Source organism: Podarcis cretensis (genome assembly GCF_951804945.1).
Source record: "Podarcis cretensis genome assembly, chromosome: 3".
NCBI classification, from domain to species: domain Eukaryota; kingdom Metazoa; phylum Chordata; class Lepidosauria; order Squamata; family Lacertidae; genus Podarcis; species Podarcis cretensis.
In genome coordinates, this window is record NC_137172.1 from 46,971,286 (window position 1) to 46,990,591 (window position 19,306).

Consider the following 19,306-nt stretch of genomic DNA (forward strand, 5'->3'; position numbering starts at 1 on the left):
GGGAGGCAATGCAATAGCATAAAGCAGCGCTCCCTCTGCCCCTGTGCATATTTAGGCTGCAACACAATGCCTGTAAATCTCAGTGGCTGTGACGTCTGGGTAACATGCTTATGATCAGACTAGAAAATAAATTTCTACTATACATGTAACAATACTTAAAACTTCCCCTACAATGTCTGGGTCGTAAAATTAAGATCTCATACCAAGAGAAAACCAAAAAACAGTAAGAAAGTAAAAACCTTACATCTCAAACATTACCCAAGTATCTTGGACATCAAGTTAACATTATGTGTTAACTATCCTAAAATGTTCAAAGGAGAGGAAATAATGCACTTTCAAGCTTATCATGATTTATGTGAAAATTGTACGGATTATAAGGAGTAAAATGAAAATGTAGTGTAATTTAATGTACAATAATGTATGCCTTTGGTTTTGAACCTTTTCCCAATAATAACCACAGCAATTAAAACGTAACACATAAAGAAAACGCAACATTGATTACATCACAAAGACAAATTAGATACATATCTGGTAGAGAACCACCAATGTTTTTACCAGTGGGGGGTCCAGTATTAAGAACATGAAGCATGAAGTTGGTCATAGTGAGTGGGGATCAGGAGAAATATATTGTAGAGGAAAGGGCAGTACACAGGAAACAACTGGCATATTTATTTACTATGCTATTTTCTTTTTTCTCTCTAGTGGAAAGAGACAGTTAGTGGAAAGAGACACCACCAGTTAAAAGATCTCTCTGAAATAATTGTATTAACAAATACCTGCAATAAAAGCTCATAACTTAAACAAGTGAGATATAAAAACTTTGATAAACCAAGAGGATATATTATATACATATACAATTACTCAAAAGAATTAACACATCCCTCAACTTTGAAAAATGTGTTCTTTGAAAAATAGTATATTAGATCTCCATAATTTGAGTATCCATTTTAAGAAACAGATTTTAGTAGCTTGTTGTGTCCCTGGTTGTGTAGTCTACGTTGTTCTGTCTGACAATTATACCAATACCACTGGAGCCCATAAATTTTCAACAGTGTTCATACAGATGACTGCTAGAGGAATTGTGTCTATATAATTTCTCATTTCAAGTTCCCATTTTGATGCTTAGAGATCAATAATGTCTACCTATAGTGCACTGTAGGGTTGGAATGTCCCCCATCACGAACATAAATGGATCCCTGTGTGTGTGTGAACTTCCCATATGTTTCAGTCCTGCATTCATGTTCCATATCCTCTACCCAACTGAATGAGGAAGTCCATTCATGAAGAACTCTGTATAGTTCAGGGGAAAATATTTAAAAATTATAGTATTCCATCAGAAGAGGGTTTTCATCATGTATGTGGCTACTTTTTGAATAAATAAGTTGTTGGAGTCTTTGTCTCTTAGAATCATTAGGGAGATTTTATATAATTATAACTGGTGATTAACAAATGACTTTTTAAAAAGGCACTTTCAGTTAAAATTGAGCATTCTGAATTTCTCAGTTTCAAAGGAAGAGATTAAAGGAAATTAAGCAGTTTGTATGTGAAGTTTCAGTGGAAGAGATTAAAGGAACTATTTAAGGCTGCAGTCTTATACATACTTGCCTTATACACACTTGAACTCAATGGGACTTACTTTTGTATAGATATGCATAGGACTTGATAACTTTTCCATGGAAATAATGGTTTTTCAGTGGTCTTAATCACCATGCCCAAATACTGCATTTGGAGTTGGTTCAATTGTGATTTCAACACATAGGGGTGCATTTATAAGATGTTAACTATTGGAAGAGTAATGGAGGGAATAGTACCTCTTTCCCTGTCAAAACTGATTTCAGCAAACTCACCCTTAGAATTTAATATCTCTACTAAATAATTGGTTTTGAGCTTTGCCCTGTCCACTAGAGTTCATGACTCAGTGAGGAACATTAGCATCTACAACATTGTAAGCGAAGCCTTATCAGCACAGTAATGATTTTTGTTAGCGTGCATTAATGATGTTTCCTTTTACACTCTAAATGTATCTTCTGTCACTAAACGTCCCAGGCTGTATCTGACTAAGTCACACTCAGAGTAGACTCCCTGAAATGGATGGACTTGAGTCATGACTTAATTCATGGATTTCAGTGTGTCTGCACTGAGAGGGACCTCATCAGACATCATCACCCCTTCCTATCCCACCTCCAAACCCAACTCTGGATCCTCCACTGATTTCCTATGATTGCACAGACCAATGCAGCCATAAAGCCACATTAAATACACAACAAAAATGCTACAGGAAGACTACAGCACATGGTGGGTTTTAATATCATATGCACACATTTTGTTTACATCCAACCATCACAAATACTTGGCCCACTAAGAAAATAAGCACCACCAAATGAAGCAGGAAAAGAAAAAGAAAAACCAAAAAAGCTTGCTGCTCTTACATCTAGTGTGCCAGTTACTGTGCAAATCCTGAGAAAGGGAGGAAAAACAAAGATGTGGGGAAAGTTGGCATACAAACGTAAAGTTTGGAGAATACAACCATAATAATAATAAAAAGAGCCCACTCTTTTAAATTAAAAAACAAACTACATGATGTTCAGGAGCTGTACAGTGCTGACACAAAGCTAACAACAGGAAAAAGAAAGGCAATTTGTGTGCAATAATTACCACGTTCATGAGTGATGACTGAGGAAGGGAAAGACAGGACATTTATTTTTTAAAAAAGAAAACGAAAAAAGAAAAACATGAGAATTTGTTTCAGCAGATTAAAAATATACGTAGCATTGCTTTTAGCAATTCTCAATGAATCAAAAGCATCAAATCAGGGGGAAAAAATCCTTCAAATGAGGAGGCATAAATATATCCTGACATTAGATAACCATTCATTCATGTTAGTTATGTATAAATGCATGCCTTTACAGTTTAAGTAACAGATGTAGAGTTTTGAAAGAAAAATGAACTTATTAAAATGGAAATCCAGGAGTTACTGTGAATAATTATAAAAAAATTAAATTATGCCTTCAGTGTCCAAAGCATTCTGAAGAATAACAATGGATCAAGCAAATCTGTATGCAATCTGACTATCTTTACTCATATGAGCTGACTTTACTCAAATGAGTGAAAAATAAATGTGTATTTTCATACCACAATAAAAAAGTGGAGCCCATTTGAGAAAAGAACAGAATTTAAAAGAAGGAGTCCTAATGTGCTTTAATGGTTTTCAGTCAAGTTAATGTGCATGGCTTTTAGCTTGATGAAAACATTTGAATAATAAAGGATATACAAGTTATAACAGCTGGAGGCAAAATAACTACTGATACATGCAGCATAAAAATATGAGTAAAGAAATTACAAAATGCAACGGTAAATAAACATTCAAGTTTTTCCCCTTTATTTTAATGAATAAAAATATGAGAAGTATTAGCTGAAGTAAGTTATGGAAGAAATGCACTGGTAATACAGAGAAAGGATTGGTAGAACAACTAAACATATAGAAAATAATTCAGTGATCCTGGACAGAAACATTAACAATAAAATAGTACAAAGAGACAACAAAGGAAAATTAAGAATGAGGTGATGATAGGGATAGAAGAGGCAAACTGGTTCAAAAGCAAAAGTTCTGATACTTGTATTTTTTAATGAAAAAAACTGAAGAAAAGGATTTCTAAACATTTCCAAGCAAAAATATTTCTGAAGAAGCCACCTTTCTGTGGTGTTATTAATTTTAGACTTTATACATCTAATTGTTACCTGTGGTAAAAATGAAAAAGAAATAAAGAAATAAAATCCCTCAGGAAAGTGGTTTCCTGTCAAAGTTCAATTACACTCTAAACAATTTGAGGATATAATATTTAAATAACTAAAGAATGTGGCTTTAGTATGCAGCGGTCCTTCACTGAATACATTTCAACATGACTTACTTTTTTCAGTGGATTTAAGGGGAAAAGTTACACATAATTTTTCATTAAGATGATAATACCTGATCCTTCTTCTGTTACCATGCCAAGGCCCTCTGCTTTGTTCTGGCGTTCAAAAGCATTTAGGTCAAGAACACTAAAATGAAAAAAAGCAATGCATAGTTCCAGTTTTACCACAGATTACATTATCTTATGTTGTAGTGAAGTAAAATATACTTATGTGAATCAAGTGTTTCTGGCAAAAGCATTGATTTATCACAAAAGAAGCATAGCCTTTAATGGTTTTTTTAAAAGTAAATGTGCCTTGGCTTCAAGAGAATTTTAAGGGCTTAATTATTTCAGAGGAACAAATAAAATATGCTGTGAAACTTGCTTAGGACAAACAACATCCACAGGTAGGCACTTTTTTGCCAGGCTGATAGGTATTTCGATACTGAATTTGGTTTCTTCATGTCTAACCATAACATAGCATATTTAGTAATGTAAAATAATATAGTCATTTTCTCTTACCTACAAGACTGCATAAGACCAGCAAGGCTCTGAAAGAAGCCTACATCCTTTTTGTCCTTGAGGTAGTCAAGCATTTTCTTCAAACCAAAAAGAGGGGGGAAATGTTGTGTATAGTACTACTGCTACTACTACCACCACTATAATCTCCAGAAATAGTAAATAGTAAAAATAGTAAAATAGTAAAAGCATATAGTAAAAAGCATATAGTAAAAGCATTAAAGTACACGGATCCATATAAAACACAGAAGAGACACAACAGAGCAGCAGCAATTTAAAAATAAAAACCAATAGCATTTTTAGAAGATACAAGATTTCTGGATGATTTAAAAGAGAAACTTTAGGGGGGGAAAGTGAAGGACTGCATTTCAGTGAGAGTGAAAATGCAACCCTTGGCATCTCCAGGTAGGCAGAGGCGGCCCCCACTGGGGTACAAAAATCACCCCAAAAATCTCTGTCCAGTTTTCTGTGAGGCTGTGAGTTTAGACAAGCACTGGGAGCTGAGCAGTAGGAGAAATGGCAAGGCAGTATGAAGGTAGATCAATCAAAGAGTGTGCAAGTGAGAATTAGCCAGTTAAACGGCCACAGTAGTGTGGCAAGATGTGGCATCGTATGAAGAATGGAGGCGGCTAGGAGATGGGCCCCCAGCTGTAAATCAGCCAGGCACAAAGCAGGCAGCTGCAGATCAGCATCAATCTCTTTCTCTCCTCCTCCTGCTCCTCCACTACTGAGTTGAATCCCTCCCTCCTTTCCACTAAGGTCAGAAAAAAAAAATAATGTGATATGCGCCTTTTCAAAGTTCAAAACTTGCAGGCTTCTTGCCCGTTGGTTGCGTGGAGGCAAGTTTACTGGAGCCAAGTGGAAGGGGGCTTAGGCTGCAGTCCTTATCCCGCTTACTTGACTCAGGGCCTTTTATGTTATGACGCTCTTTTTCTTTTCACCACCCACCTGGATTCTGAAGGGCTGGTAGGCAGAAACAGAACTTTTTAATGTTTGGGCAAGCAGTCTTTACAAAATCTGAGAGCTCCAAAATATTTTCTTATTTTTAATTAGTCACAAATGTTAAGCCGTCTTCAAAAAGTACATCTATTCAAAATAAATACGAGAATACTTGTGTCTGAAATGAAAGAAATAATTAACATTGAGATACCAGCTAAATTACCTGCTGAACAGTAGAATTTCCTCCATTCAAGATGGCAATCCCAAGTTTTAGGGTGGCTGCAACCATTGGACCCATCTCACCTGAAAAGTAAACATTTATTTATAAAACTTCTAAATAATTTGTATGCTGATAAACATATAAACAATTTCAACAGTAAAACATGAATAATATAAATTATGGTTAAAAATTAAGAGAAATAATAAACACCATTTAGACCATACAAGTTTGATGCAACACACATATTTTTAAAAACCAGAGATAATGCTGGGCAGTTGTCTATCTAAAGGACATTCCAAAGCAATGCTGTCATAGCTTCCCCCTCTTATGCATGGCCAGTTGAAAATGTATACTTTTTTCAGTTAATGGGCTGATAATTTTTTATTTACTTTAGTTAATATAATTAAGTTATATACAGTCATCCATGAGGTGATTGTAGAAACAGGCATTGAGTTTTGGAAAATTGGACACCATAGTGGTTGGCCACTGTGGGAACAGGATGCTGGACTAGATAGGCCATTGGCTTGATCCAGCAGGCTTTTCTTATGTTCTTAATCTTTCCTAGTACTTTCCCCAACACATGAGAAATAAATCCACCCCCAATACCAATGAAATGCAAATGGCAGCTTTGGAGAAACCATGTTGGAACTATTTTGTCCTTGGAGAAAAGGGGTTAAATTTTGGCTGCTGAGTTGTTATAGTCCTGTGGCAGAGGCGGATTTAGGGCAGTGTGACTGGTGCTAAGCCTAGGAGGTGTTGCAGGGCATTACAACTATGATGTAGTGAACTGAGCAGAACAGAAGGCGAGAGGCAGGAGACCACTGAATGTTGGCCTCGCACAGGACGCCACTGAAATTTGAAAGACCAAAGTCTGCCCTGCCTAAGGCTGCTCGGGCATTCTCCTGTGGCTGCTTTTAAGTTAACAAATTAGCTGCAACCAGGCAATTGATGTCACTTTTAATTTTGCCTTCAAACACCTCAGAGAAGCAGAACGACAGGGGTCTCCCTCCTACTTGTATTCCCCAAATCTACACCCAGTCCGAGAGAGTCATGAGCCAGTCATCTCAAGGAAGAGAGATGGATGCTTGTAGCTGTCACTTTAAGTGAAGAACTTAAATCCTCACTCAATGCCTCTAACTAAGCTCTAAGCTGAGAAGATCTGGAGGCTGCCTGGAGACCACAGACAGAGACAATGCCACCCACCCACCCACCTGCAGGGCTCCTGCCTACACCTTGTAGTCATCACCATGGTTCCCTCTTCTCATTCCTCCAGTGGCACCAGAAACAGCTTATGAGGACCAGCATGGGCTGCAGGCTGCCGTAGCCTCATGTGCTGCCTCCCTCTCAGCTCCAGTGCTGATATTATTACTGTAAGTGAAGGTCGGCCCTATTTTTGCCACCTATGTCTCCTTCTGGCTCAAGAGAAGACCTCCCACACCTTTGTACACATACACATTTCTGGCCAGGAATATTTGGGAACAGAAAACAAATGTTGACCTCTCTGATAGGAGCAAGATGGAACAGAACATTAAATTAAAATCTTCAAGAGATATAGCATATACATATACAATTTTAAAGCCTTTACCTTTACTGGCACTAATTGTCTGAAGGACCATTTCAGCAGCTCCTCGGTCATGCAGTCTTGCTTGCTGGTACAGGAGCTTTTGCTTTTCCATTTCTTTTTCCTAAACATAAATCCCAGCCATTTAACTTAAGTTCACATTGTACCTTTTATGTAGGTATGAGCTCTATAGCAACTTTAGTCTAATACAGTATATGCAATACTGTATATTTAACATCTCTTTTACAGACTTCCGATCTCCTTGCTCTTTTTTTCGTATGGTAGAAATTTAGTGCCAGGTTTTTCAGTGAAGAATTGTCTCAACTGGAAATAATTAGGCTAGAATTCATATACCTGAGTTTGTATATTGTCTTGTCTCAAAAATGTTGTTTTGTACTATTCTGGTGCTGCAATTTTCACATTATGTTAAAATATTATCTAGTTTGAGTCTCTTATTAAAGTTCAGTTCATCTCTCTTACAATTCAAACTCACGCAATATGATAAAAGAATATGTTATATATTCAGTGACTATTTTAGAAGATGCATAATTTAGGGAGATGTGTCAGTTTCAAGTAAGGTGACATAAGAGGGTAAGCTTTGGTTCACCTTTAAATTTTACAATTTTGATGTGCTATAGATGGATGGGCATTGACTGATCTTTACTTTGAATAAATCTCAAAATCTAAAAAGGATAATAACTCAAAAGCAAGAAGGCACAGCTAAATCTAGATAGCTTTTAGCTTTCAGCTTTCATGTAATAAATGGGAGAATGCTGGAAAATTTAGAATTATAGTGAAAAGTTGAAGTTGCATAGAGCCCTATAACTGGGAATCCATCAAAAGGTCCAGGTTAATGGAGCATGACACTATTAAGTCATATAACATCAAAAACCACCACATTATGCAGGACCTAAAAGCAGTTGCAGCAGATGTAGTCAGTTTTGCTACCATAAACAAAAGCAAAAAGAAAGAAAAAAGTAGACACTGGAAGACAGAAGAGGCTTAAACAATTTAAAACTCTGGATATATTCAACATCAAAAATCTAAATATTTAGGTGGGGGAGAAAATGTATTTAATAACAGTTAAAGAGGAAAATCCTTAACTCAAAAGTTCTAATTTTATGCACACTTGATTGGGAATGAACAACAGTAAACTTTATTTTGAACTAAACACGATGAATGGACTGTGTCAGTTATTTTGTTACCAGAGAATTCTTACATTTGCTGCTGCTGCTCTGTAATCATAATGTGAAAATAAAATGCATAACTATATTATTCTCTTCCTATGGCTGAAAGTTCTCAAGTGTTATAAGAAATCTAAATAAAGCACAGATTAGGAAAAGTGGAATATATGGCAGCGCTGCATCCCATTGCGGCCACTGGAGTTTGAAAAGTTTGCATTTTTGTTTAAACCTCTTCCTATGAGGGTAGAAACAAAAACAAAGACACACACAACCAAGACATGACAACAACACCGTTTCAATGAAGCTGCAATACAATATTTTGACTCAAAAATCTTTTGAATATTTTTTCTACATTTCTTTTTTTTAGACCCAACCATCTTTTTCTTTCCATTCCACAGAAAAAAATCACTTATCCATTTTTGCCATCATTTTAGAAACAATAACAACAACAACACATTAGCATGAGGGCTCTCTCCTTTCAGCTGAAGGAGAGTTGAGTGGCAGTAATTTTGTATTATTTCACCAGGAAAGTCATTTCCAATAGCAAGTGGTAGCAGCGAGAACAAAATCCAAAGTTATTAGATATCACTATCTAATTTTTCCCTTTAAAGAGCAATTGAGCCTACACAAATCCATTTTATTTGTGAAGAGGCAGGAAAATAAATCAGCTTGGAAAGAGGGTGGGGGGGCGACAATTCAGAACACAAAAAGAAAGTGATTTGAAGAAAAGAAACATTATTGCATACTTTAACACAGAACACAAATATACAGCTATGTGACATATGTAATACAATCTTGTTCCTGCTGAATGTCTTCTCCCACTTGAAACAATACTATTAAATGTGTCATTATAGATTAATTTCACAAGTAGTTATGTGTATAACGGCTCAACAGTTAGTAAGTTGCACATGTTCTGGAGAGATGCATGCAAGATCACTGAGAGGGTGAGGAATGGGGCGGCAGCAGCCCCAGACTCCCAACTTCCATTAAAATAAGTTCATCTCCAGCTGCTTTAGAACAAAAGCTTTAAAACAAAATGTGAAAGCACCGTTTGAAGCAATAACTTTGTGATATATGAGCCTTTTCTCACTTTCATTGTTTTAAACCAATGAATGTAGTAGAGTTTTTTTTAATTTATCCATAATAGTAAATAGTGAAGTTATGATTCAGACCCACGGCAAAGTGAACCACATTTACGTAAGATGTTAATAGTCAAGAAATTCCAGAAGAATTTATTTCAGAATCCCAGATTGTTTACGTCATAGGTAGTATGCTAAAAGTAATGTGTTAGGAATGAAATTCTATCCTTTCACCTACAAGCAGATGAAATGACTGAAACTTTAAGACAGTGGCAACCCTATCACTGAGATCACTGGATCATCTGGATTTTTTGGATCCACAAAACACCTCCATTTTGGGTCGCTTACCATGGTAGTGGTAGTGACGTGTCTCTCTCTCTCTCTCTCTCTCTCTCTCTCTCTCTCTCTCTCACACACACACACACACACACACACATATATACACACACCCCGTTCCACTATTTTTCCTCTACAGAATGCCATCAGAATGTGTCTAGTGTGTCCATGAATCACTGCAGAGGCATTCTGAGGAGGAAACAGGGTAGCAACTAGACTTCTGCTTCTTCAACCAAAGCCAGTGCTAGCAGCCCTTAAACAGTTTTTAAAGGACAGAGAGAAGCCACTACCAACATAGGAATTGCAGTGGCAAATCTGAAGGGACCCAGTTTCAGCTGAGACCCAGAAAAACCAAGATCTCACATCCCAGAGCCCACTAAGTAAAGCAGAGGGCTTAAAGGCTCTTTCTGCAAACAGTTTTCTTGCAGCAGAAAGCATACTTTCCACCTTACATACCGTCTGCATAATCTTCTCAGAGCCTTCTCATGAGATCTCAGACAGCCCCCAGCTTATGAGATCTTGGACAGCAAAGGTGGTTCAGGAGTTCTGATTTTGTGCAAAGAACGTAACCCTTGCATAAGCTGAGGGTGCACTGTACTACAGATATGGAATGCTCTAGATAAGCACAGTAACTTGGAAAATATGCTATGAAGTTTTGCCCAGGGAAACAAGTATTGAAAGCAAATGGTTTGTGCCATTTGTCAAGTAATAAATAGAGTGTATCATGCAAATAAATGTTGTTATATTTCTTTACAGCCTAATAATTCTGCAGTTGCACTCAACTGAATTAAAAATGATCTATCTAAACTGACATGCACACAAAAACATATTGCAGCTGTTTCATGAAGTCTCAAGCAACTGTAAACAGAACAATGTATCAGCACCACAGTGAATCAATCAGGGTTGTGCAAAGGCCTGCACCAATGGAAAAACTTGTGGTTTCTTTTCTAATACAATACTCTTCCACTAGAAAAAACGACTTCAAAAAAGGAATATCACAGGCAAGTGAAAAGCTATTGTTGGATCCTAGCCACAGAATATTAAAAGAATTTGTTAGATGCACATAAAATAATGGGAAATTATTGAAGTATTGTAGTATTGTAAGTGAAATGAAGGGACATCAAAGAAGAGCTAGTTGAACCACCCTCAAGTATTAATGTGGTGTTATAGTTTGGGCAGAGGGGGCCCTAAACCCTAGACATTAATAAATGACAGGATTTTGACTATTTGGAGTATTGAAGGTAAGACTGCAAGCCAGTAGAAAAATACAGGGTATTTCCTTTCTAAGCCAATGCTTCACCTGGGATAGAGGTGTTAATATGAGGAATTCTTGGGCCTGGGAAGACAAAGGTTGCCAAGGTAATACGGGGTGCAAGAGGGGTGATGGGGAAAGTGTGTCTTCAGCAAGGTGTGCTGGGAAGAAGGGAGAACATAGAGAGATCCACCTTGGGCAGGCTGGCTGAAGGCAAGCTGGGTGAGATGCCTTGGACTCCAGTGCTGGAATCCTGTGGGGAACAAGTCCCTCTTGAGACCATGCTGTAAAATACCAACTCCATCTAAACTCAGGAGTAACAATGTGAATAAACCATATTTCTTACAGCTACGACAGCCTCCACCACGTCTTCAATTCTCCAAAGAAGCAGAGATCCTAGCTGAGGGTCAAGACCCCTGGAATCCCATGCATGGCTTGGCAGGGACAATATAACAATATAACGTGGCAGTAATTGGTAGGATATGACTATATATAAATTAGTAATCCTATGCAAAATAACCTAGCATAAAGCAAGGCAGTGTAAATTAAGCCAACAGAGTTGTACCAGATTCACACACCATTCAGTAGGGAGGCTGCTGGTGCTCTGCCTAAGCCTAGCAGAGGGAAAGCAAGCCCTTAAAATAGTGTTCTATGCTGGGTTGACAGGTCACATGACAGAACTGAAGAGTCCACAACTGTTAGCTTCAGTATTGCTATAGCCGTGAATGCTCCCAGAGCATCAATTGATCCAAGTGGTGTGTTTCAATATGTGCGTTATGTGGAACAGGTTGCTGTTACGTGGTATGAGCCTTATAAAAAAACCTGAGGAATTCATCACTCTATGGTGATGACAATAGAGGATGTGCTACCCATTTGCTGCAACTGTCTCCTCTTGAAAGAGATTATTAAAAGAAATAAGCTCATACATATTCACACAGGAGTATGAATGAAAATGCTTCAAGGTTTGAGTTAAAGAGACTTAGCCATTTAGTGAGATTGTTGATCAGTCAGCATTTACTTTAAATGCTTTAAAACCCTCTATCTCACAAAATTTGTATAACAATGAGATGCCAACCAAGAGAAGTGAATAGAGCAATCCTGAATTACAGCTAAGGTTTATCATTTACTATCCAATCCTTTGAAATGGACATAACAACCAATACCTTAGGTTCTTTAGTATAGGATGAAAAGAATTAGTGAGGTTAATTTTCCTAACCTATTGAGGGTAAATATGAAGACTGTATTATATGCGGACAGGATTAGAGGCAAAAAGACTAATCATGACTAATACAAAGGGTGACTTCAAATATTGAAACATCTGTCAGATAAAGGGATTGTCAATGCCGAAGACTGATGAGTTCAATAGAAATGGCAATATCTCTTTGAACAGTGCTTCTGATAATATGTTGACAGTTTATTAACATCACTGTCATTTGTCAAGTACTAGGAGACTTGTACAACGTGGGTGGCGCTGTGGGTTAAACCACAGAGCCTAGGGCTTGCCGACCAGAAGGTCGGCGGTTCGAATCCCTGCAACGGGGTGAGCTCCCGTTGCTTGGTCCCTGCTCCTGCCAACCTAGCAGTTCGAAAGCACGTCAAAGTGCAAGTAGATAAATAGATACCACTCTGGCAGGAAGGTAAACAGCTTTTCCATGCACTGCTCTGGTTCGCCAGAAGCGGCTTAGTCATGCTGGGTACATGACCCGGAAGCTGTACGCTGGCTCCCTCAGCCAATAAAGCGAGATGAGTGCCGCAACCCCAGAGTCGTCCGTGACTGGACCTAATAGTCAGGGGTCCCCTTGACCTTTACCTTTAGGAGACAGCAGTTTGCATGGCTTACATTGAGTTAGTATATGACAACAGGATATTTCTCACTTTGGCTTGTTTGCTGGCATGGAACAAGAATGGGTTCTTGTCCAAAAGTCTTCTTTTATTAGAAATATAAAATTTCAAGTCAAACTTTTTAAAAAGTCTGCCACTATTTATAAAGTAAAATTAAACATTTTATAATCAGTGTTTGACAAGACTCTGTATTTCATTGTTTACCCTAGTATATTCGTTCATCGACTATGGCACAGTACACCAGGGTAAATAGTAACATAAGGTCGTTATATAGCAAATTATCAGTACATTCTCTGACACACATGATGCCAAGTAATATTTTAATCCCAATAAATAACCAAATAGACTGCTATCAATTAGAAATGGAAATAGTCTCTTATTGATCAGTCTCTGTTCAGCTTTCACAATCATAAATTGCACTGTGGTCAAGAGTACTTAGTCCACAAACTATATTTTGAAGATGACAGAAAATGAATGAAAAGTTGCTTCATTTGCCATGGGGTTTTTTGTATGGTATACCTATTACAGTTCATTATTCTAATTCTTACAATAGAAATTGTAGAAAGCATTGAATTTGTTTTAAAAAAAAGAGCATGTGTCACTCTTGGAACTGAAAAGATTCAGTAATGTATGAAAGCATCCTTAGAGAGCTTGTCCAAGATGTTGGGTCTAACAAAACTAAATACCACAAAATTAGACCCACATAAATACACACACATTATTTTACCTTGCTGCGTTGGGATCCTGTGACCTTAGGGAAAGGCGAGGATAAGAAGTGAAATAGCAATAAGAAAAAAGTGTCCAAAGTACTCCAATGATAACTGATCAACCAAATATATATTTCATAAAAGAACTATCCCTTGCTTCCACGTCTCTGCAGGCAACTTAAAACAGAAAAACTAAAACAAGGAAGAAAAGTCTGAATCTACTTTATGCAGTTATTCAGTTAGTCCTTTTCCTCTACACAACAACTTTTCTTTTCAAAATTAGAATGAGATATTAAAATTTTCCTAACAATAGCATTAATGACTTCCAAATGTGCACAGTGACAGATACAAAAGCTGGTTAATCTATTTTTTTTCCTTTTCTTGGTCACTGGCAGTTTCTTTCATTCAACCATAATTCTGCTGGATGCATCTTGCTAGAATACTCTAGAAAGATATTATGCAAAAAGTACTTTAAAATATGTGAAATTTTTACTAAGATTTATCACAGACATATAAAAGACTGAAATAAACTAGTTAACAAAAACAAACAAATGTAGTTCATGGACAACAATGATTAGTAATAGTGAACAAGGATGATGGGAGAAGACAGGGAGAGGGAGACAACAAAAAACAACAGTTCTACATCAAAACAATATTTAATGTGTTTTTCACAGCCTCTGCGAACTATTTCTATTTTACTGCTGGAGAAAGAGGAACACAAAAAGCTTTTCTCCTACATTTACCTAAAAAATCTAACAGTGCATGAATCATCACATGTAATCACTTTCTGATAGTGGTCAGCATTTATTTATTTTTAAGTATATGTCCACCATATCCATTGGGCAACATTCCAGGTGCTGCTTGCATGTTGTCTTCTATGAAGGAGAATGACCCATGAACAAACAGATTCCTTACTGAGTGCCTAAGAACATTCCTTTGAATATATATATATATATATATATATATATATATATATGGGACGCAGGTGGCGCTGTGGGTTAAAGCCTCAGCGCCTAGGGCTTGCCGATCGAAAGGTCGGCGGTTCGAATCCCTGCGGCGGGGTGCGCTCCCGCTGCTCGGTCCCAGCGCCTGCCAACCTAGCAGTTCGAAAGCACCTCCGGGTGCAAGTAGATAAATAGGGACCGCTTACCAGCGGGAAGGTAAACGGCGTTTCCGTGTGCGGCTCTGGCTCTGGCTCCGGCCAGAGCAGCGATGTCACGCTGGCCATGTGACCCGGAAGTGTCTCCGGACAGCGCTGGCCCCTGGCCTCTTAAGTGAGATGGGCGCACAACCCCAGAGTCTGTCAAGACTGGCCCGTACGGGCAGGGGTACCTTTACCTTTTTATATATATATGGGAAGCCCCTGAATATGAGCATTTCGGAGGTGGGAACTGTGCAATCTGATCTCTTTATTTTCAATTAAATAAATAACACTTTTTACTATATTTAATTTCAATTAATGGCCATTATCACATGTGCTGTAAACTATATACATCACTAAATACTTTTACATATCAAAACAAAAATGCTTCATGAACTTTCTTAATGCAGGTAGGAAATATTTTTTCTTAAAAAACCTACATACTAACACTTGTAACATATCTACCTCCAGGACCTTTATTGGATGTAAATAATATCCTCTGTATCTCTAACATGTGAGATAACAATATCCCTTAGATTTTTAATAACTCAGTTAATTGTAGTTTTTGACTTATCACGCTGACTCGTCTCCCAAGTTTGCATGAGAAAACTACCCAAGTTCTATTAAAAAAAATATGCAGTGTTTCAATGATAAAGCATTTCAAGAAGATTGTTGTCCCCTGAAATAATTTATCCCTACCCTTCTGTGTGCAAGATAGGATATAACACCAGTTGAGTCTTGAGAAACACATTGATTTTGATTGTTGGCTGACAATAGCCTGGTTAATCTATGAAATTATACACTGGTAATGAATAGAGACATAGAATCATGTAGAGGCAAAGACAAATTAAACAGGAACAAAAAAATTGCTAAGTGGCAAGGAAATCCTAGAGGATTGTGGTGAGTAAAATCCCACAGGGTTTGGTTGTGTCCTGCCAGTTGCTCCTATTCAGCATGTAAATAGGATTCTCTGGAAAATATATTGCAGAAATGTAGAATCCAGGGTCATTAGTATGATAGTGAGTGACACCTTTTCAGCCTAGGGCTCTGACTCTCTATTAATTATCTTGCCATAATGGGGTACTGATGTAGGAGAGGTGACTGCTGTGGAAACCAGACCAAAATAATGGTGAGCTCAGAGACTTTAGAAGAACAGGCACTTCCTTGAGGTTCTCCTAGATCAGCCACTTTCTTAGAAACATTGCAGTGAAATTATGAGGATGTTACTTCTTATGAGAAGACCAAGGAACAATTCCTATGAAACTTTGTACTTGGGCATGAACACCAAAGTACAAAATATGTGAGTGGCATATCCCTTTGTACATTACCTCCATTCCTGCTTAAAACACATGTATAGCAGTAGGGTCCCTGTGCATATTTGTTTAAAGAAAGAAGAATGGGACTAATATGAGATGCAGGCACCGTTCACATTTCAATCATCCTTCATGTGTTTTGACATTGGGTACAAAATGTCTTGCAGGGACCACGCTACCTTTTCCAGCATCTTTCTATCCACAGGAGTAGAGGAAGCATTCACCCTCCACAAAAGATGGAAGGGAAATTCACTTTATTTTGGGGTGGCAGAAGAAAGTTGAAGCAACAGGAGGGTTTTGTAAGGAGAGCCAAATCCTGTCCTTCCAACTGAAAACTTCATAGAACTTGAAGGGGCCTAACTTTAGTAATAAAATCTACAAGCAACTACCTTTGCTGGTACTTGGAGCTTTTGGATTATGCAGATTACAGCAACACACCTCATAATGGGCACTTACAGGAAGGAAGATACTGGAAACAGACTGCAACTGTGCAGCTACATCTTCACTGATCTTCTCTTGCCTTTTGAGCACTATTCTATGTGCTGATCTTGGCCTAGAAAACATTTTACATACTGCATCTAACGGACGTGATGGTACATCTTCTACCTAATATCAAGCTACAATCTCTAGGATCATGTTTTAAGATTGCTTGTATGCATTTGGAGAGCAAGGGCACTGTGTTTTGTCTATTTACAACTTTTGCAAAGAATACTTTCCAAATGGCTACATTTTAAATGTGGAACAACATTCCCATCAAAGCCCTCACTGGTGTATTTTGAAAGCAGTGTAAAATCTGATCATTAGATTTTGCTTTTAGTGGTGTGGTATTCAAACAGGTAAAATGGAAGGATAGTTATGCTATGTTTAAAGGTCATTAAATATAGAAAACCATGAACCAAAAAATGCTAGTTAGATGTTATGAAATAATGTACAATATAAAACATAAGATGTAAACAGTAATAACAATCTTACTTCAAAACTCTTGACTTCCTCTTCATTATCATCATCTTCTTCATGGCAGCTCTGAAACCACGTGAAAAGAACACCATACTTACAAACGAACTTTTAAAGTCAAATTCTCTTGTTTTACTGAGAAAAATCTCCCACTTAAAAAATGTGCTAAGTACATACTGTGCAAAGCCCAAAGTCACACAAGTGGACTTCCCTGCACTAAATTGTCTGCCCCTTCCTATTTTCTTCCCTGAAGTCTTCTATGTTTCATGTAATATGCTCTGGAGAGTCCCCAACCCCTTGGAGCAGCGGGAAGAAAAAGAAAGGGAATCCCCATTGTGCAGTACTCAACAACTGGGTCTTTTACAGTGCTTGTGTGTGTTTATAGTGATAAGCAAACTACCTTGGGCTCAGTTTTTAACTGAACTCAGCCAACAGATATAATTACTCAAAGAAATTATACCAGCTGCATAACAGAGTCTGATCCCTACCCCAAGACCCTCCAAATCCCCTTTTAGCCCTTTACCTGCCTGTGGCTTTCAGATGCCCTGGGAAAATTACATTTCTCAAAGCTCCTAGCATATTGCAAACATTGGACTGAGAGACACTTATCCCTCCCAACCTGCTACTGTAACCAGTAAATGGTGGGTGGGATGAGTCAGATTAAAACCTGAGTTAGAAAAGGATATGGGGAATCATATGGGGAATGCTTTTTAAGGTAAGCATTGCGAGTCAACAAGGTTTGTATTTAGAGTCAAACATTTACAAAACTTGACACCGCTACTAGAGATTGGGTGAAAAAAATGAAGAAAATACCTTTGCCATTATATCAGCATATGCCATATAAAGATAATCTTCTTCCAGTTTACTGTAGTGTAATAAAATAAAGAATAAGTGGTTACTGTTTATCATAAAAGAGACAATTGTTACATACCCATGAAGGGTGCTCAATGTGACATCAGGTAGCAGTTACTCCTAGTGGTGCAGGCCGAACAGATCATTGTCCAACTTTGACAAGGCTTCTGATGTTTTGCTGTGTCTATAGCCAGTTCTATGGTGGCAAGCCACCTTGGCCGTGAGTCCTGGAAGACCTGCTTCCTGCCTTGCAAGCCTGTTGTCGTCTGGCCTGGCAAGACAGGGCCCTGACTGACTCTAGCTGCAGAAGCTGAGACTGCTTAACAGACTCTTAACAGATTCACTATTGTTTAGTGAATTTTGGTGGGGTGGGAGGTGTTTGTTGCTGTTACTGAAAAGTGGCAAACAAATAAAAAATTCCCTCACATTATTTTGCCTGTTCTCCTAGAATATGGTTTTCAGCAAATGAAATATAAACAAACAAGGTCCTAAGGACAATCGTAATACCAAAATATTCAGTTAGTAATTGTTTTGTGCTTGTACTTCAGTAACAGAAGAAAAGACATCAACATCTTTCAAAATTCAACTTTGCTCAACTAAAATGCTAAAACATTTTAGTTGAAATAGGTATAGCCTTTTCTCTCTTAGTGATGAGTATTTTTTAAAAAAAGAGAGATATAGATGAATTCAAAATTAATTGGTATTTATACTTCACAATCCCATTCAAAATCCTAGGAGGGAAATAATTGAAGAACAATTAAAACACTGTGTTATATCCAACCAAGACATACTCAGAGCACACCCGCTGAAATCAATGGATCATGGCTAGTCCAGTGATTTCATTGGGTCTACTCCAATATTGATTTAGTACAATACAATTCTATGAACTGGCCCTAATTTATTTACATTTAGCCCATTACTATTTCCAAGTGAACTAAAAATGCAGATCTGGAGAGAAAGCAATTAATGAAAAATCATAAATATCCTCCCTCTCCCATCACTCTCACCATTTTTCAGTTAATGCTGTTCGACTGAACAGTAAAATAAGCTGGTGCAAAGGATCAACTCTCTTAATACATTCATCTTCTTCTGGTGGTTTTTCTCCAGGTTTCTATTAAAAAATATGAAAACATCAAGATTTTAAATAATTGATAACTTGTAAATTTGTTTATGTAGAAGTCTTATTCATATGGCATCAAATTTACTTCCATATAATTGGACTTAAATGAGGGATGCTTGAGGAATTTGTTCTTTTCAATATGAGCTGAACTAATCCACATGCCTCAGACTAATGTGTGGATCAGAACTCAGTTGTCCAAAGACTTTCCCCTTTCCCAAATATTATGTCAAAGCTCTTGACTAAAAAAAAACACATCAAACTATGCAGTGTCTTTTTTTCTTTAAAAAATGTTTAGGGATACTCTCATTTTCCTACTCATATTGAAATACTGCCCCTCAATGAGGCCAAACTTAGATCCACAAAATTTTTAGAGGTATGCGTTGCGTACCCCTGC

At 37.6% G+C, this 19,306-nt stretch overlaps 1 protein-coding gene across 15 annotated transcripts in view; it reads right to left on the reverse strand.

The window, feature by feature from the left end:
* RYR2 (ryanodine receptor 2) overlaps positions 1 to 19,306 on the reverse strand; it is a 246,863-nt gene that overhangs the window by 33,038 nt on the left and 194,519 nt on the right. For 11 of the 15 annotated variants that reach the window (XM_079969392.1, XM_079969401.1, XM_079969397.1 and 8 more), the window contains 8 exons: positions 18,800 to 18,903; positions 17,754 to 17,805; positions 16,959 to 17,009; positions 13,553 to 13,576; positions 7,157 to 7,256; positions 5,575 to 5,654; positions 4,416 to 4,492; positions 3,968 to 4,041 (listed from right to left, as the gene is read on the reverse strand). In XM_079969392.1, coding sequence (XP_079825518.1) covers positions 3,968 to 4,041; positions 4,416 to 4,492; positions 5,575 to 5,654; positions 7,157 to 7,256; positions 13,553 to 13,576; positions 16,959 to 17,009; positions 17,754 to 17,805; positions 18,800 to 18,903 — 562 coding nt within the window. The remainder of the gene's footprint in view (positions 1 to 3,967; positions 4,042 to 4,415; positions 4,493 to 5,574; positions 5,655 to 7,156; positions 7,257 to 13,552; positions 13,577 to 16,958; positions 17,010 to 17,753; positions 17,806 to 18,799; positions 18,904 to 19,306) is intronic. The other 4 variants (XM_079969396.1, XM_079969395.1, XM_079969399.1 and 1 more) reach the window with 1 other exon arrangement.